The sequence below is a fragment of the Marmota marmota genome, unplaced genomic scaffold (assembly GCF_001458135.2).
Source record: "Marmota marmota marmota unplaced genomic scaffold, marMar, whole genome shotgun sequence".
NCBI classification, from domain to species: Eukaryota; Metazoa; Chordata; class Mammalia; order Rodentia; family Sciuridae; genus Marmota; species Marmota marmota.
In genome coordinates this window covers 4,280,446-4,301,344 of record NW_025999977.1, presented here as the reverse complement: position 1 = coordinate 4,301,344, position 20,899 = coordinate 4,280,446, and the positions used below count along the sequence as shown (strand labels likewise).

The 20,899-nt window shown below is 37.4% G+C and overlaps 1 protein-coding gene across 1 annotated transcript in view; it reads left to right on the top strand.

Annotated features, from left to right (window-relative positions):
- Antxr1 (ANTXR cell adhesion molecule 1) overlaps window positions 1–20,899 on the top strand; it is a 170,201-nt gene that overhangs the window by 30,732 nt on the left and 118,570 nt on the right. Inside the window, exon 3 of the mRNA XM_015479371.2 lies at window positions 1,599–1,670. Coding sequence (XP_015334857.2) covers window positions 1,599–1,670 — 72 coding nt within the window. The remainder of the gene's footprint in view (window positions 1–1,598; window positions 1,671–20,899) is intronic.

The window sequence follows — 20,899 nt, the reverse complement described above, 5'->3', positions numbered from 1 at the left end:
TCCTAAGCTAAGAAAAGGAAAAACCACAGGCTTGAGAAACGTTTTGGAAAGTGGAAACTATTAGCACCAGATCAGGTGTGGGAGGCTATTATCTAGTGAAGACATAGTTTGATGCTCTTCTGGATGCACTATTTGGTCACCCAGAGGGAGCCCACAGGATGGAATTGCTTTGCCAAACCCTCTACAGTCTGGAATTCTTGCAGAGTGGGAAGTATGTTTGTCTTCAGCTGAGAGTTGTTCTGTCTCCCAGAGTATGAATTTTACATTGACAATGCTCCTGAACATTGCCATATAAAAACAATGTCAATTTGTTCATTAAGAATGACACCTATGGGAGACTAAGGCAGGAGGATCACAGGTTCAAGGCCAGCCTCAGCAACTTAGTGAAGCCTTAAGCAACTTAGTGAAAACCTGACTCTAAATAAAATACAAAATATGGCTGGAGATGTGGCTCAGTGGTCAAGTGCCCCTGAGTTCAATCCCTGGTAACTCCCCCAAAATCAAAATAAAATGGACTAGACTATGTGTCTACCAACAGATGAATGGATAAAGAAAATATAGCATTATACTCAGTGAAGTTTTATTCAGCCACAAGGAAAAATGAGATTATGTCATTTTCAAGAAAATGGATGGAACTAGAGACCACTATGTTAAGTGAAATAAGCCACACTCAGAAGGTTAAAGGTCATATATTTTCTCTCATATGTGGAAGCTAAAGAGGAAAAAGGAAAAGAAAGATGGTGGCAGATCTCATGAAAATCAAAAGGAGATCAGTGAAGGAAAGGGTCCTAGGGGTGGGAGGTGGGAAGTGCTGGGAAGTGATATTGACCTAATTATGTTGTTATATTTTGTATTGTGTGCATGTATTAATATGTAACAACAAATCCCGTCACTATGTATAGCTATAATGCAACCAACTAAAAATGTGGGAAAAATTAAAAATAAAAAGGATGGGAGATGTAGCTCAGTGTTGAAGTGACCCTAGGTTCAATCCCCCCTACCAAAAAAAAAAAAAAGAACAAGAGAATGAGACATACCAAGTGGAAGAGAGAACCTGCAGCCAGTCAATTCATTCTCTCCTTATGAGATAACCTCCTTGGGAGGCTAACGAGAAATTAAAAGTTGGTGATGATGTCACTTTTAGATCAAAGGAAGGTCACGGTATGAGGTTAACAGATGGTGGCATCAAACGGCTACAATCTGAGACAGTCTCTTCATTACAGGATCCACCAGGCTACTGTGGGGACACAGTCAGACTTTGTCTGCCAGAATTTCTGAACCTGTCGACACCTTGCAGACCAGTCTCTCAGGGTCATGCTTCAGACAGCCCAGGGTAGTGATGGACTTTGTCTTTCTTTCTTGTAATCCATTCACTGAGCAATAGTGTCCAATCAGAAGTGGCTTCCAGAAATACACAGCAGGTCACCACCGCTTTGGTTTGTTCACAGCTTCAAGATGAGTGCTGGTTAAATGCTTATAGGTCCTCAGCTCTGGCAGCCATGATTCAAAGAGAAGAATGGGTCAGAAACCTTGATGGAAAGGAAGGGTGTGCTATGGTCTTTTCTGTCTGCCTTAATGGAATTTCTTTCCCTTTCCAGCCCCCAGCTAAGAATGTCTTTCATTGTCTTCTCTACTCGAGGAACAACCTTAATGAAACTAACAGAGGACAGGTAAGAATCCTTCTCAGCTCTGTCTTTAGAAACCCCATGTTCCTAAGTAGCACTAGGATTTGTACTCTGGTGCCTTAGCCTGTTGATCATTTTAATCTAATGGCTCTCTCTCTCATTTTAACTGAAGCCTTGAACTTTGTATCTGGATCCTTCTGCTATTTTACTCTCTTGTGGTTTTTGACAGAATTTTTTAATGTTGAAATTTTATCAGTGACTAAATCATATTAAGATAAATATTACGTTTGGTAATTCAGTTTGCTAACTTGGAGCAAAATGTTAGCAAACCGAATTCTTGGGAGGCTATACATCCTTTAATTTGTTTTTTGGATTAGGGTTTCAGAGATATGATGAGTGTACCATAAGAGAAGCAAGAGCTTGAAATATTATCATAGGTAATTTCCAAGGAAGAGAATGGAAAGGGAGGGTTTATGATACTAAAAACATAAAAGAAAATTTGAATCGGGTAAGGAAAAAAATGTTCACATAAAAGGAGTAGTTAGACCCAGCTTAAAAAAAGATACTCTTGGATTTAACCACATTTTACTTAAAGATGAAGACTAACAATAGCAAGGACAAGTCATTTTTTTGATAGTTAGGATGGTATACTGGAGAGGAGAGAGAATAACTGTATTACACTAATGACACTACACAAGTTTTAAAAAGTGATAAAATCCATATGAGGAGGCACTGTTGGGGACACTTGTGGGATTATTGGCAGATTTTTATGTGTACAAATAGGAAAAAGGAAAGGAAGAAGGGCGAGTGTTTCAGTTCATGTTTTGTTGCTATTAACAAAATACCTGGGGATGGGGTTGTGGCTCAGTGGTAGAGCACTTGCCTAGCATGTGTGAGGCACTGAGTTTGATTCTCAAACAAATGACTAAAATAAAGGTCCATCAACAGTAAATAAATACATACATACATACATACATACATACATACATACATACCTGAGTCTGGGTACTTATAGAGAAAAGTTGTTTCTTTCATTCACATTTCTGGAGATTCAGGAACGTGGCACCAGTATCTGCTCAGCCCTGGGGAGGGCCTTCTGTCTACATCTAACATGATTGATGGCATCACAGTGGGAGTATATTCAAGAAGGAGAGATCACAAGATGAGATGGAAGCCAGAAACAGTTGAGGGCCAAGCTGACTCTTCTTTAAGGACTTACTCATGCAGGAGCCAACCTAGGTCGTCCTGCAAGAGCCTCTTTAATCTCTTCCGAGGGGGGGTGCCCCCATTGACCTAATTACCTTCCACTAGACAGCTCCTCCCCACATTGCCCTGCTGAGGACCAAGCTGCAGGCATGTGAACCTTTGGAGGACACACTCAAACCTATCTAAACCATGGCAGAAAGTAGAGGGAGGGCAGGAAAACTTCCTGCTACCACATTCTTACAGAAATGAGGACAGAGTTTACAGGGTGGAATCAGATTTTTGGCTCAGATCAGCAGATCTAAGCTAGTTCCCACTTTTCTCCGTGCCTTTGTTTCCCATCTAGACGTTTTCAAATTCTGTTCCTTCTTATATGCATGGATGCTATTGCAATAAGCAGAAACCCTGTTTTTTAAAAGGCTCCACATTCTTTTTTACCCCGCAGCCTTCTGTTAAACAGAGAATCAAAAACCCAAGTAGCCTGCGTGGCTTTCCTTTAGGATTGGCCAAGAATTTTGAAAATCTGAATGTCTCTAGCCATCTGCAAGACTCCCAAGTCTTACTCGGTGTTTCTATGATGCCTTTAGTCATAAAGGTATGCAGGGATGTCTTTGATTCAGAGATGGGGAACTAAACACAGGAAAGACCTGGTTGATTCTGCCAGTAGTCTCTGCTTGTCTCAAGGTGGAGCATTTGTGTTTGAGTACACTCACGTGGTACAGAGAACTACGAATGGCTCTTTAAATCAGCTGTCACTGCTTTAGTTGCCCACTCCTCTTCTACTTGGATAATTGGTAATTCTAAAGCTAATACTTGCCAATGGGTGCTGACCTTCTTTGCAAGGGGATATCCATATTTATCAGGTCAAAACCCATATTAGATCTCACTTGTGTGAGTTCTTCACTCGGCTCCAACCCGGGGCATCGCAATGTAGCTTCAGGCTGTTGTTCCATGTATACGCCTTTGGCAGAGAGAGAGAGCAAGCTCCCGGATCATTTGTATGCTCCTGCTTGCAGCCTCTGGGAAGCTGGGAATCATCACAGGGGGGTTAGGGATTTATAAACACTATCAGAATGTCTGGGCTTTCTGATCCATTTTGGCTTGTTGTGTTTGTTGAAATTTGTCATCCTCTGAAACTACTTGAAATTTTTTTTTACCTTAATGTCACAACTGCATGTTTCCTGTGCCAAAGAGATGCAGAGTTTAGAATCTGTACTTTGCTGGAAACGGTATTTAATACAGGCCAAAAGCACACCCAACAACAGCCAGGGATTCCTTGTTAAAGACTGAGCTTCACATGGCCACTGCTTGGATTGACCGTGGCTCAGCTGGCAGAACCCAGGGAGGTTTACTGGCGCTCATCTAACCTTATCAACCTAGAGGTGTGGGCAAGAGAGCTCTCTAAAACGCCTTCTTAGGAGACTGTCCAAAAGAATGAGGCTTTCCAGGCTATTACTGTCTGTGATTTACATGACTCACAGTGTCTTAGTTGGGCACTGAAATCTGTACATTTTTCTGTATATTTCATTTGATCTTCACCATGTCTCCATAAGACAGTAAAAGATCCATTTAATCTGTGTAATCTTTGAAGAAACTTAGAGATTTTTTTAAAAACTTGTTTAAATACAATGCATGAATTAGCCAAGACTCATTTCAACAAGAGCAAAAGATCTGGGTTAAATTAAAAGAAATAATAGCCAAGATGTATTTGCATACAATTCTTGGGATCAAATATGCATAGTGGAGGCAGGATTGTGGCTCAGTGGCAGAGCACTTGCCTAGCATGTGTGAGGCACTGGGTTTGATCCCCAGCTTTCCAGGTTAAAAAAAATAACAACAAATAAAATAATTTAAAAAATACATGCATAGTGGAAAACTATGGGAAAGTTGAATAGATTGAAAAAATGAATGTAGTGTGTTAAGATGTAGTAAACAAACTATAATTAAAATAATGATACCATTTGTGATATCTGCCTAATAAAGCACTTTATGTATCATTTCTTATAATTTCTGATATGACCATTGGTCATTCAAATCATAGTTTTATATAAAATATAGTTTTTCTCTGCTTTTAAGATTTCTTCTTTATCTTTAGTTCTCAGCAATTTGATTTTGATGGGTCATAGCATGATTTTGAGTTTATCCAGTTTTGGCTCGCTGAGCTTCTTGGATCTATAAACTTGTATTTTTCCTCCAATTTGGGAAGTTTGCAGCCATTACTTTTCAAGTATTTCTTCTATATCAATCATTTTTCCCCTCTTCCTGGATCCTCAATGACTCAAAAAAATGTTAGACCTTTAGATTTGGTCCCACATGCTCCTGAAATTCTGCTCATTTCTTCTATTTTTTTTTTTTCTGTTCATCAAATTGGGTAATTTCTGATGACCAATCCTCAAGTTCACTCTTTCCTCTGTCATATTCCTCCAGCTATTGAGCCCACCAACTTAATTTTTTTTTGTTACAGATATTTTGTTTTTTCAGTTCTAAAATTTACATTTGGTTCTTTTTGAAGATTTTATTTCTCGGCTAGAAAATTTCAATCTTTCTGTTTTTTCAAGTGTGTGTACTGTGATCTCATGGAATACAGTTTTAAAGTCTGTGTTATAATTCCATCAAATTATCTTTTCTCTTTTAAAAATTCTTTTCTCTTGAGAGTTGATCATATTTTCTAGGTGTTTTGTATGTTGAGTAATTTTAGAGTATAACCCGAAATTTTTGAATTTCATGTTGTTTAGATTTAGGATCCTGTTCAAATCCTCGGAAAATGTTGATTTTTTTTTTCTGACGTATTCAATCATACTGGTTAGGTTCAGACCACAAATTCTATCTCTTCGGTGGCTGCTGGTTTCAATGTTTTCAGCTCAATTTTCAAAGACTCTACTGAACTCTTGGATCTGTCCAGAGTCTAAAACTGCGCATGTGCATTGGGGGGAAGAGCCTGGGACTAACACAGATTCGAATTGGGGGATCCCTGTCAACTCACCCTCTCTAGGATCCCTCCGCACACTAAATGGCCCAGGGGAACTGATTTTCCAAATCCTCTAGCAAGAAAGACCTGGTTTCTGTTGGAGTCTTGGCCACCTACACTGAACATATAGTTCTCCACTGAGGCTTCCTTGGGAAAGACAGGAATAAAAAAAGAGAGAAAGATGGAGATTTTCCCCACATAAGGGGCCATTTTCCCAAGGGTTCCCAGAAATATGGGGATTTTCTTGGCCTAGAAAGGCAACATCTCAGCCACTGCCATGTGACTAAGACCCACCTTCCGGTTAAGACTATAAGAGAAAAGAGAGGAAAACACTATGGAACTCACCTTCATTTCTTCAGGTTTTAATGACTTCCCCAATCCACCAGCCTTGTGAACATTTTGAAGTCTTTCCACAGTTGTTTTTTATTTTAACCAATGGTTTTTTGGTAGTCAGTCAGAGACATAGGCAAGTAGCAAGCACACTATATTCATTGCACCTTGAGGTTCAATGAATTTAGATAACTTGCTGAGGCTAAAGAACTAGTAAATGGCAGAACTAGTGTCCTGATTTCTGGATTCTAAATTTGTCCAGTTCGTGCACTTTGATTCATCTCATGCTGCTCTTCCAAGAATTTTTAGCTTCCTCAGTTTAAACAATTGACAAATGGTAACAAAATGTGTAGGTCATTTCATTAGCATAAGAGTAGATAATGCTAATTTATGCACTAGTAGAATAAAAGAGTATAGTGTTAGCTTCTTCATATGATTCCCCGAAAACTCCAAGAATAGTCTTATTTTTGACATTAACTGAAATACTTTAAATGTTTAATCATTTGGAAATGAGAACATGTCCAGGAAGTCCAATAATCTATTTAAAAGAAATCAGGAATAAGAGGTAATACTGAGGAATGATAGTGATCAAATTACATTGTTATAGCATGAGCATGTAAAATGTGTAACCACAAGTCTCACCATTGTGTATAATTATAATGCATCAATAAAAACTATGGGCAAAAAACATGAATCCATGTGTACTTTGTCATATTAACATGGTTGTAATTTTTTCTTTTATCTACTAGAACAGTGAAATTCATTAAAAATATTTTAAAATATTGGATTATTCTTATATTTCTGGCTATACTTGGTTATGATGTAGTTTTTTCATGCATATCTGAATTCTGTTTTGTATATATTATTCAGAAACTTTATAAGTTTTTACCATAATTGAGATTGTGTTGCATTTGTTCTTTTTAGGAATATCTTTTTAGGTATTCTTAATTTGTTTTCATTTAAATCATTACTTCATTAAGAATATATTTATGATATAAGGTTCAAGGCCAACATCCAACTTTTATCCCCAAGTGATTTGCCAGTTTTTCCAACACCATTGTGGAATAGTTTTTAACCAATCATTTTACTAAAAAATTAAACTCTTTGCTAGATTTAGGTCCATTGGTAGGTTTTCTATTCTATTGCTATTCTGTTCTTTTTCTATTTCTCTACTCAGATCACATTGTTTTGATTAGTTTTAACATCTGGAGGGCCAGTTTCTTCTCAATTCTAATATTGGGCAAAAATCTCCTTGGTCTTTAGTGGATTTTTCCAACCATGTGCATTTTAAATACTTTTTTATGTTCCAAAATGTCCTTGGGATTTTTATTTGAATTGTATGAAAAGTACAGATTAATCTCAGCCACAATGACTCTGCACTTTTATTATATCTGCTTATTCTCTTACTTCAGGACATACCACTTTTTCTTTTGTGCCCCTCAGTCCGGTTTTGTCCTGAAGGTCAATTTCATACAATGGTTGTTAACTTTATTCCCAGGCATTTTAAAGTTTGCTTCCATTGTGAATGGAATATTTTTCTGCTTTATTGTCTGGATTGTTCACTAGAGCAGTGAACTCACATTGTGTGGTCCATGGGCTTCTATTAAATTCTATACAGTGATTTACTGAAATAATCATGTCACTGGGTTTCTATGGAGAGAGGATGTGGTTTGTATCAGAAGCAGCCTGTGACGCCACCATCCGAGAAAAAGCTTAAGAAATACTGAGGGAAATGATTGGTTTTATAGATATGTTTCTTGTCCCACTGTTGTAATAAAACATTTCATGAATTCTGATACTTATCCTAATTACCTAATGATTTGTTTCTAAAATTTATACTTTGTTTCTGTTTTGTGTACTTTTAGAAATTCTGTGATTTATTATTTTATTCTTCTGCTATTAATAATTCCTTCCTTGTGCTTCTTATAGCTTTTCTTTTCTTATATTTTTGAGATGGGATTTTATTCATTATATTTTCTTCTTTATTAATAATCAAAACTATATATGATTACAAATTGTACATTAGATCTGAACGTGGTTGTTGAATCTCACCTGTCCTGAAATGTCCTGTTCTCATTGTTGTTAATTTCTAAATAGTTTGCATTCAGAATATTCTCCTTGATTTAGAATGATTTAGGAAGGTGTTTCACCATTTCCATGTAATTTTTGTTTATTCTTTTCTCAATTTCTAGAGTCATTGAATTTCTTCAGAGAATATGGTTTAGATCATTTTAGGTTTTTTTATTTATTAGTTTTTATTGATAAATTATTAAATGACCAAATTTTATCTGTTGTCCAAAGATGTTAGAAATAATAAATATCTGTGCCCTGATGAGTAGAAAGTTTCATATAAGAAATATATTAAATTTTCAGAGATTTTATATTTTTATTTATGTGGTCTGTAAAGGTAGACATTTTGAAGTTTTCTACCATGACTATTTTATTTGAATTTCCAACATAATGCTTTATTATTTATACCATATTATTTAGCTCATTTGCATTTTTATTAGGGAATGACTTTTTTTTTTTTTTTGGTACTGGGGATTGAACTCAGGGCCACTTGACCACTGAGCCACATCCCTAGCCCTATTTTGTATTTTATTTAGAGACAGGGACTCACTGAGTTGCTTAGCACCTCCCTTTTTGCTGAGGCTGGCTTTGATCCTCCTGCCTCAGCCTCCTGAGCCACTGCTGAGATTACAGGCATGTGCCACCATGCCTGGATAGAATATACTTTTAAAGAATATAAAATAATCTTGTCACCTTTTATTAAATTTAAATTTTGTTTAAATTTTTGATATAAATTAATATTTTCATTTTCAACGCTTCTTTGCTATTTTGTCTAATTTTCCAGTGACTTGAAAAGTATAATTTCATTTTCATTCTAATAATGATTTTTTCCCTTTATAATAGCAAAATTAAATAATATCTTTAGATTGTCTGCTGATTTTTTAAGAAATATTTGCATTATATTTTGCAAGCATATCAAAAATTATTATTTAAACTTTTTTTTAAGATTTATTGATTTCATTCAATATATATGAACCATACATACACACTTTCTTCCTTTCCAGGACTTGAAGTTTTTTTATTGTCTTTAAATTTTTCACTTTGCTGAATCTTTTTTTAGGTAAGACTTTCCTGAAAGTACATGAATATTGAGGTTTCTGTATTCCTATTTGTCTGAAAATTTCTGTTTATTCATCTATAGGTAAATATTTTAATTAAATAAAAAATTCTCATATCTTGATGATCATTTTTTCTGTTTCCTAAAGGTAAAAACCCATTATCAGCTCTGCATGTAGCAGAGAAATGAGAGGTGCCAATTTAATATCATTCTTTATCTGTAGCTTTATTTCTTCTCTTGACGCTTGTAGAACTTTTTTCTTTGTCTTGGATATCTTAAAAAAATGTCTACAGAATATATCTAAGAACAGGACCTTCTTTTAATTTTGTATAGTACGTAAGCCATTCTATCCAAATGCCTAAATTTCTTCAGCTTACAACATTTTTCTTCTGTTATTTATTATTTTATCATTTCTGTTCTTCTGTCTTTTCATTGATTTTTTTTAGTTTTTATTGATAAATTAATCAAGATCTCTTTTATATTCTAATTTTTAATCTATCATTTTTCCTCTAAGTTCAGGGTATAGAATTCTTACTGGTTCTCTAATTTATTAATTTGAATTTTTTCTTTTCTTTTCTTCTTTCGTTCTTATAGTACTTGACTTTTCACCACTTTGCATTTTTCAACTGATAAATATCCTTCATCTCTACAAGTACTTTCTTTCTCCTTAGCTTTTCCTTATGTGTGTGACCTTGCTCATGTTTTAGAAATGGAATGTCTTCATCATAAATATGAATTAGAATTCGTTTGTATCCCTCTGTTTGTCACATGAGTTTATTTCAAAGAAGTATTTTCTGAAATTCCTAAATTGGGTCCTTCTTCCCAGCTTCTGAGACTTTTCCCAAAGAAAGGAACCAATGGGGCTTTTCAGTACCAGGACTTAGGGTGGCTTATGTTAGATACTATGCAAGTTCATGATTGAAAATGTTATGATCTCAGGCAAAAGAACATAGGTAAATTTAGAGGTAGTGTAATTTTTTCTTAGAGACCCAGCAGTTTTTCCAAAGTAAAGAAATGGAACCCAGACGAAGATGGTCAGATACAGGCGTTGGATCCCTCTGGAGAACTCCCCCCTCCCTTCTCATGACCTGGAATTCCAGGGTAGGGTGTCTTTCCCTCACTCTGATCTCAGCAGCTCTGTTTGTGCAGTGACTGTGACACCCCTGCCTATCTGCCAGCAGTGAAAAAAACATTTTCTTGATTGCCCTAGATTTTTTTTTATCTACATAATTTGGAAAGAGAAGTGAGAGTTAAAATGGGTAGACCAAGATCACTATCTTTGACTGGAAATGTCTTTCTTCCAAACTTTGCAAGATTAAAAAGCAAAGCATAACAAAACAACCATGTGCCAAAGAATTACTTTATTTTACCCAGCCCACTGACCTCACTTTACCGCTGAGAAAAATGATTCCCGAAGAGATTGAGCTATTTGCCCAAATTCATTCATATTCTCAGAGACAGCCCAGGATTTTGCTTTATTCACAAAATTTAAAACATTAAACCCAGTGATTTTCCATCATTTACCATAGCTATCTGGTACACATTGCTTTTATATATAGGTATATGCATGTGCACATACATATGCATAGGTGTGTAGCCATATATAATTTTTTATTAAGGGCTTACTATGTACCAATAACCTGGAATATTTTACTCATCTATAATAATGGAAAATAATTGTACTCACCTAACAGGATTATTATGAGAATATCTCCATTTATTTTATGTATTAGAGTTGGGGATAGTGAGACAGATAGTGGCCTCAAGGCCACTCTGTACAAGTGTAGGGGCCTGGGTTTGATCCAGGAAGCGTTCCTCCCCCTGCCCGGGCCATGTGGATTGCTTACTCACTATGTGATATGATTTCCCACAATTTTACTATTATGTACAATTTTAAACTTGTTTAAAAAAACAAATCCAAGAACACACAATTCACTACCCAGACGCTTTTTGACTTCTTCAGGGAAACAGTTCCCTGAAAGCCCAGGCCTGCCACACATTTCATCTTCATGGTCTTGAAAGCTGGCGCTTGGAAATGTTCCTCGCGTTGAGGTAAAAAGAGGTGGCATCAGCACTTCACAGATGGGTGAAGAGGTGCAGGATCCTGCTTATTGCTTAAGGAGGCAGAGCGCAAGCCAAGAATGCTTGGCTCCAGCTGCTGAGTGGAAACCGAGAGACCACACTTCTCTCTCCCTCTCAGTCATCCTTTGGTTTGGTTGAGAGTGTGGTTTTGACATTAGTGTCACAGGGGAAAATGACATATTCTGGACGCATCACTTGATTCCTGGAGCAGAATGATTACAGGTTGCCATTACCAAGAGACAGAGTTCCCAAAGCCTTTTCTAAATTTAAAAACAACGAGAGAGAAGAGTCATCAGATATTTAGTGCTTGAAAGAACTTGGATTCATTCCATGTTGAGGTAGTATGCATTCAGTGGTGAGAGGGCTTCATGGCAAAATTCAGAGAAATGGCAAAGTAGTGGGGGATTTATTTATTCTCTTGTCCTGGTTATTGAAAGTCCATGAACAAATTTCTTACCTCTCTGTGCTCTACATTTTTTTTAATCTATAAAAATGAATATAATGATAGATTGTCCCTTCCCAACAAAGTTTTTGGAAGAATTATCAATGCAGACATGCAGTAAGTGCTCAATAAGCAGTTGTTACTAGTATAGTGGTTGTTAGGGATTTTGATAAGTACCTAGACAAACTCCATCTCGAGTTATCACAGCGTATTCACAGTTTTTCAAAAACGAGACCCTGCCCTCCCTGGTTCATGCCCTTCTCTGAAGTTTTTAACATTTATCCTGTCTGCCCCTGTAAAAAGATAGTGGTAGAAAGTTCTGCTTGAGCATGAGGCCAGATAAAAATTACTGTCTAATAGTCAAGAAAATACAGACATTGTCTTCAGAAGACATTTTGTCTGAGAGCTCTCCAGGTTGAATCATGACAACAATAACAAGAACCCACCTGGGGTAGCTGAATGGATCTGGAACACACTGACTTGTGAGGGTATGATCTGGTGTTTCTCAAACTTTTCCTCTGGAGTCCTTTGGTTGGTAGAAGAAAGAACAAATCCCCCCTTGGGGCCCCAGGGTATCATGTGATATAGTCTTGAAAGGAAGGAATTTCTTCAGAGTTCTTTATCTCAAAAATTCATGTGTATTTATATTCAGTTGCATAATATGCCAGTATTTTACATTATATAAAACTTACATTGAGTTTTTTTTCTCAATTTTGAAGTTTGATTTATGCTCCAGAAAAAAAAAAAAATGTGTTCTTCATGTCTTTGGATAAAGCACACTGTTACAAACTCTAGGAAAAAAAAAAAATGTGTCCTTCATGTCTTTGGGTAAAGTGCACTGTTACATACCAAGTTTGCATGCTGCAGATGAACTAGCCAGAATACGGACTTTGCACCAGGATCCGGTCAGGGTTCCAATCTGGGCTCCACCACTCTGTGCATGTCACTGCATTTCTCTGGATCTGTTTTCTCATAGTTTAGTGAAAATAATAATGCCCACCATACGGTGGTGGTTTGAGGCTTTTGCAAATAAATGTATGGAAAGTGCCCAGCCGACACCCTGACACAAAAGAGGTGCTCAGGAAATATTTCTTATTGATCCACCTGCTATCCCTCATGTGGCAAATACAGACAAATAAAGAAAAAGAAAGGAAGGAAGGAAGGAAGGAAGGGAGGGAGGGAGGAGAAAGAAAGAAAGAAAGAAAGAAAGAAAGAAAGAAAGAAAGAAAGAAAGAAAGAAAGAAAGAAAGAAGAAAGAAAGAAAGCTGACAGAGTAGCATCCAGATACAGACAAATAAAGAAAAAGGAAGGAAGGAAGGAAGGAAGGAAGGAAGGAAGGAAGGAAGGAAGGAAGGAAGGAAGGCTGACAGAGTAGCATTCAGAAACATTTCTGTTGTCTGGTTGAAAAGAGAAAGACAGATTTCAAAGTTGTCAACAGAACCAAAGCATGCTGGCATTCTCATATCCAAAGGTGGCAGCCCAAACCAGGAAACTTTTTGTTTTCATCAAAAACATCAGACAGTGACACTCCCACATCACCTGACTCTTCACACCTAGCAGCCAATGGAGTGGCCTCTGAGGCTTGGTCTTAGTGCTGCCTTAGAGATACCCTGAATGACTCCTCACAAACTCCATATTTCACCCTGTTCTCACCTCAGCAAGTGTCTTAAAATTATTAAATATTTGAGGTGTAACAAAAGTATGGAAAAAAAGTTAATGAAGCCCCTTTACCCACCACCACGCTTGTGTAAAGTATTACAGTTAATACCCCCTACGTACATGTTCCCTCCTCTCTTTTCAGCAAAGATAATCACTATCTTGAATTTGGGGTCTTTCATTTTAATAGATGTATATTTTTATATATCCATAAATATTTTTTTCATATTAAAGAATATGCTCATAATATATGTATTTTTCTTGAACATATTTTTCACACTTAACCTCATGTTTTTGAGACCTTTTCCATGTAGATCTATGTGCTTGGTTTATTTGAACTATCGTATACTTTTCTAATGAATTAGATTCTATTGTGAGGATGTACCTCCCTATACCTTCTATGTTCTCCTATTTGTGGACAATTAGTCTGTTCCCTACTTTCTGCTATTATAAACAATGCTGCAGAGGACCTTCTTGTACTTGTGTCCAGTTGAGGGGTGGGGTAGGCAGTAGCAAGAATTTCTTTATGTTATATACCTAGGGAATTGCTAGGTCTAAGGGTATATGAATACTTTGGTTTCTTCACTAGGTATTACTTCATTGAGCTCCAAAGGGGGTGCACCAGTTTTCACTCCCAGAGTGATTTGTAAGAATTCTTGTTGCCCCACATCCTCTCAATATCTTGATATTATCTCCCAACTCTTCTTTACAAACAGATAATGCCCCCACATGCGACTTATGGATGGGGTTATCTGATATGGCTCTAGCATGTTCCTTTCCACTCCCACACCTTTGCAGTTCAGTATTGCTGTAAAGGTGATAGAAAAACATTCTCTTTGGTAGAGAACTACAGTCTGTGCTGACCTACACTAAACAGATGTGGTCTGGCCACAACAGAAGACTCTTGCCTGTCATCCACCTTAGGGCTATCTTTCCCAGCTTCCATCCCAGAAGCTGATGCTGGGTCCACCAGTCTCTGCTGTGCAGGACTTGGCAGACTGCCACTCTCCTGTGCCCCTCCAACCCTCACTGTGGTCATTGGCACTGAACTCCAGTCCATCATGCTGATCCTTCTAGATGCCCACCAGCACCAGGAGAGACCCAGTCTCTCTTGAACTCACAGGAGCATAGAACTGAAGGTTCTCATAAGAGAAAACTACACATTTGTGCAATCCTGAAAACAGAGCTCACTCTCTGTAACTCTCATTGCTTGCAAACTGTGGCTGAGCTGAGGGAAAGAGTCAGGGATAGGGAAGATCTTACATGGTGTGTTTCAAAAGTCAAATGGGACCACAAGAAACCACGTGGTGAAGCCATTGCACATAACAGAGCTGAATAAAGAGGAGTTTGAACAAATGTATCACCCTGTGAGTAAATTATCCTTCCTGACCTTTTAGTTAGCTTAGGCTGCAACCTTTGGAAATTCCTTGATGGGCTCTTTTTGGTGAACTTAAGTTCTTCATCATGGGCTACTCCTATCTACTCAGTGTGGCCTTTCCAGTTTCCAGCAGATGCCCAGATTCTGTTTCTGCTCACTGTCTTTGGTCCCCACCTAATATTAGGTGTAGTACTCTGAGACTTGATAGATCCTAGAGTTCTATACTTCTGTTGAACATTTGAGAAAACTGAAGTTCAGGGAGGTTAGCTGAGGTTTCCTCAGAAGTGAAGAAACTGGAATTCAGTTACGAATCTTCCAACAGAAGTCAGTGCCACTTTGAATAGACTTTGGTACTAAAGCCAGGGGGAAAATGATTACCTTGCACAATAGCGTAGGTGTGAGAATGGGGGTGGGTAGGTTGCTGAGTTCTAGAACATTCCAACCTTTAAAATTCTAGAAGAAAAGGAAAAGCCTACATAGAAATCTGAGAAAGAACTGGTGAGGTAAGAAAGAGCATGGTGCCATGGAAATCAAGAGAAGAAAACAGTTTTAGGTGATGGAGGAGTCACATGGGCCATGCGGAAAGAAGTAGCATAAGATGAAGCCAGAGAAGTGACCACTGGGTTGGCAGTGTGAGAACCTTGACAGGAGAAGTCTTAGTGCTGTGGACACAAAAGTCAGCAGGAGAGTCGAAGACTTTGAATTTGAAAATGAGGAATAAAGATATTTTCATCTCTTTCTCTAAAAGAAAGCACACCCCAAACCAGGGATTCTGGAATGAACAACTTAAGGCAAAAACACAAAGCTCATCACTGAAGGAACCAAGAAATATTTAAATCATAAAAACACTATGTTTGAGGGCAGAAGGAGATAGGGGAGTGATAAATGATGGGGCAGCATGGAGAAACATCAAATGTCACAAAAGAGGAATAAACTGAGAAGCCTCTCATATGCCTGGAAAGCTCAAAGGACTAGAGTGAAAATGGGGTAGTCAAACTGCAGGGCCACCAACCCTCTCACCTCCTGCTTGCAGTCTAAGGATTACCCCTTCTCCACCTCCACCAGGGAGGAGAAGCATATTCCCTGGCAAAACTGCACAAGAAATATCTGTTTCGTGGTTAGGGACACCAGGCTCAGACATGATCATGGAAACATCTGCATAACAAATGTCACTACTTCCAGCCTCCCCTCTTGCCCAATTCCAGACTTGACACCTAAGGAAAGAGTGTGAAAACTACTTCCTTATAAAAATAAAAGTCATATAGAAAAAAAAATGTCCCTACACTGATCCTTGAAGATCCTCAGTGAAAAAAGATTGTTTGCAAAATTCAGTCATCCACCCATTGACATGCCCCACCATACCCGTGGAGCTTCCCACATGTCTTTTGGTCTTGCTCCTTCAGTGTGAACAACCAGAGATCACTAAATGAGAGGCCTCATCCGGAGAGGCAGGAAAGTTAGGAACTGAATTTTAAGAAACTATGTCATGAAGAAGGATGGCAGGGGAATATGTGGGGTCAAAGAGGATTTTTTTTTAAAGATGAGACATACTGAATTATATTAATATGCTGGTGATCAGCCCCTCGTGTTTTGCTTCCTCCCTTGAAACAAATGTGCAAATATTTAGTAGCCTGTATGGTTCGTCTGCTTCTGGTTAGGATATGGAGGGATGTGAAAAACCTTCATTTCCATGGTCAACCAGAATGGCCCAGACAAAATAAAATTCATATGTTTCCATGGGGCTGGCAGAGACACAGGAAGCACCGATGAACTGAATTAGAGGGAAACAAGCCTGTTATAGCTCATCAGAGATCCACAGAAGCCACCATACTTGAGGTTGGATGGCTGGTGTGGGTATGGGCTGTTGGGAGAGTAGGTCTACCATGAACAGAGATAAAGAAAAATCAGCCTGAAGGATGGGCCAGACTCTGAAATGAGAAAAGAAATCTCAGCCTCACAGACTCACCACCCACCCCCACCTCTGGCATTTTTCAAAGAAAATAACAGCGAAAGAATTGATGAAAGTAGAAAGAAATCTCTTAGTCGCATGGGTTCTTGAAGTACTTAGATTTTCTAGATTCTTACCAGAGTTGAATGAAAGGGTCAGGAAAAAAACATCTGAAGCTGCACCTCACCCAACCCCAACTTAAATACTGAAAAGAGCACACAAGCAGGGAGGGCAGAAAGCCAAGGGTTGGACTAATAACAGGGAGCTGTGGCCCAGCCCAAGCTCTGCCTAACTCAAGGAGGAATTTAAGTGACCAGTCCATCACCCCAGCTCACAAAGAATAAAGGGCTTACACTCTGTAGTGAGGAAACAAAAAAATTTCATATTGTAAATAAACCCCCATTGCTTTTTTTATGCACAGTGTATAAAACACAAATTAAATGATTATGAGGGTGGGAAGGAGCAAGGAAATGTGACCCATAGTAAAGAAAAACACAGTAATAGAGGCAAACCACAGATCATGGCTCAGTTATTGGCATTAGCATACAGGGACTTTAAAGCAACCATTACAACAAATACTAAAGAATTCACAGAAAAAGATGACTAGAACTCGGAAAGACAGATAAGAAAAACTCAAAGAACTAAGTGAAAACTGGAACTCAAAAATATAATATCTGGAGTGAAAAAATTCATTAGATGGGCTTAAAAGCAGATTGGATACGGCAGGGAAGAGACTGTGAATTTAGAAACAAGTAAATAGAAATTATCCAAACTGAAAGAGGAAAGGGGAAGATTTGGGCATTAAAGGAAAAGAATATATCAGGTCCTGTGATTTTTGGGCTGATATCAAGTTGTCCGATACTTGTATAATCAGAACACCAATCATGGTATTCCCCACCTAGATCCAAGAATCTCAACGACTTCTAAGCAGAACAGATACAAAGAAAACATCACCTAAGTGCTTCAGAGTCAAATTTCTGAAAAAAATTAAAAGCAACCAGAGGAGAAGTGGGAAAGACCTTTTGCAAACAGGAACAAAATTGAAAATAACAACTTATTTTCATTAAAAAATATACAAAGACAAAGGACCAATGTCTTTAAAAAGATGAAAGAAAAAAGCCAATTTAGAGTTCTAAGTTCAGCTAAAACATCTTTAATTGAAGGCAATATTAAAACATTTTCATGGAAAAAATGCATTTTCATTTGCTGATAAGAGAATTCTTACCAGCAAATCTACACTACAAAAATTAAAAAAATAAAAAAAACCAAGAAAAAGAAAAAACAAAGGGTAATGGAATTCTTCAGGCCAAAGGAAATTGACACTAGGTAAAAACTAGGTGTGAGAAGGAAAATGGGAAAAGAAGAAGAAAAGGAGGAAGAGGAGGAGGAGGAGGAGGAGAGAGGAGGGAGAGGAGGACAAGGAGGAGGAGAAGGAAGAAGTGGGGGCGGGGAGGAGGAAGAGAGTATAAGAAATGATCAATATTTAGGAAAATCTAAAAGGCTATTGTTTATCTTTTCTTAATTTGATAAAGGGACAATTTACTGTTTAAAACAGAAACACTAACACTGTATAGTAGTCATCCCTGCCCCCACCCTACCTATGGTTTGTTTTCCCTGGTTTCAGTTACCACAATCAACTGGTCTGAAAATATTAAGTGGAAAATTCCAGAAGTAATTCATGAGTCTTAAATCATGTGCCTTTCCGAGTAATGTGATGAAATCTTGCTCTATCCTACTTTCATCCTGCCAACGATGTAAATCATGTGTTGCCAGTGTATCCACACTATGTATACTACCCACCCAATAGTCACTTAGCTCTTTCAACTATCAGATTGCCTGTAGTGGTTATCACAGTGCTTTTGTTCAACTAACCCTTATTTTATACTTAAACAACGCCCCCAAGATGCAAGAATAGTGATGCTAGCTATTTGAAATATGTGAAAGAGAAGCCACAAAGAGCTGCCCTTGGGTGAAAAGTTAAAAGTTCATAAGTAAAGAAAAAAAATTGTATGCTGAGTTTATTAAGATCTATAATAAGAACAAATCTTCTGCATGTGAAATTGTGAAGAAAGAATAAGAAATTTTTGCTGGTCTTGCTGTTATACCTCAAATTGCAAATGTTATAGTCATCGTGCGTTAAGTGTTTAGTTAAGATGGAAAAGGCGTTAAATTTAGGAGTGGAAAACATAAAAAGAAAATGTGTTCCAAATGATGATGACATCATGTTGTACAAGAAAGCATAGAGCCTATATGAAGACTTCAGCAAGAGATCCCCTGAAATGAGTGACCCCAACTACTTACTGCAAGTAAGGTTGATTGCATGGATTCAGGAACAAATTTGGATTGAAGAATATAAAATGTACTGGACAGACTGCATCTGTATGCATGGGAAAAAACATACCTATGGTTATATATGCATGGTTCATATATATTATGGTTCAGCACTATCAGAGGTTTCAGGCATCTACTGGTCTTAGAGCAAAGCTCTGGAAGATAGAAGGGACTATTATATTCTGGAGTTCATTACAAATATAGAAATAAAATGTATGACAATAATAGTACAAAGGAGGAGAGGGAGTTATATAGATGTATATAATATTAGAGAGTTGTCCCTTATCTGAGAGGTATCAAAATATTACATATTGTAATCCATAAAGCAATTGCTAAAGAAGAAAAAGGAGAAGGAGATAACAATAGCTACATATAGCTTTATGCTTTTAAAAAGTCCATAGTTGATATTAGAAGAAATCCCAAGAAATCTTAATCAGTGCAAAAGAACATAGGAAAAGAGAAACAAAGTGATCATTACCAAGTAAATGACCAGATAGAAAGATGTAGTTTCAATCCCAGCCCTGTAAATATTTGCAATATCTATTGCAAATTTTATATCTATAAAGTGAACAAAATATTCCAATTAAAAAGCAGAGAATGTCATACTAGATGAAGAAGCAAGAGCCAATATATCCTTCATCAATTGCTGCATTGAAAAAAACCCCACATATTATTAGTTTGAAATAATAATATCTTGTGCTGGTTTCACCTGGACTTGTTTATGCAGCTTCATTTTCTGTAGGATTCTCTGGTAAGGAGATTTGGCTGTGCTAGGAAAGATAATACATCCGAGAAGGTGGAGGATCACTGGGCTTCCATTCCCAAGGAGGCTAGAAGACCAGGTTTCCTCCCTGATCATGGTGACTGCAACATTCCATGACGGTGAACTCCCATGAACAGGTGCCTTGGCTTTTGTCATGTCTACTGATGCCTCATAGGCCAACACAAGTGGCATGGCCAAGTGCAGAGGCAGTGTGGGAGGGGACGATTCACAGACAGGAATTCTGGAAGGTGTGGTCTCTGGGGACATTAGCGAAACAATTCACTGCACTCTATTATATAAGATTTATAGGACACTCACTTTAAATATAAGTATGGTGATAGGGTAAAGTGAAAGAATAGAAAAAGGTATACTGTGCAGATGCCAATCATGATAACATTGAAATGGCTGCACTGATTTTAGATAAAGTCAATGCTGAGATAAAAAAGAATTTACTAGCGATAAGAAGTAATCAAAGAAGATCCATGTGTCAAAAGCAAGCCATGTGTCAAAGAAAAATCACAAGGGAAATCGGAAAGTGTTTCCAACTGAATGATAATAAAATCCTAACATGCCAGCATTTTGGGCTGCTGGCATGTTAGGGTTTTATTATGTGAAAGAGAAGCCATAAAGAGCTGCCCTTAGGTGAAAAGTTAAAAGTTCATAAGTAAAGAAAAAAAAATGTATGCTGAGTTTATTAAGATCTATAATAAGAACAAATCTTCTGCATGTGAAATTGTGAAGAAAGAATAAGAAATTTTTGCTGGTCTTGCTGTTATACCTCAAATTGCAAATGTTATAGTTAAAAGAACAGCTTAAAAGATTTGAAACCAATGATTTCCTTCTTTACTTTATGAAGCTAAAAATGAAGAGCTTATCAAAATCATAGTAAATGAGAAAAGAAAATTGAAAATAGAAAGTAGAGAAAGATACAAAGCATAAAGTTAAGTATTTTAAAAAAAATAAATTGACAAATTCCTAGATTTCTAAAGCAGGACAGAAAATACAATGCCCAAGTAATATCAGGAATAGAAAGGGGGCTATTACTA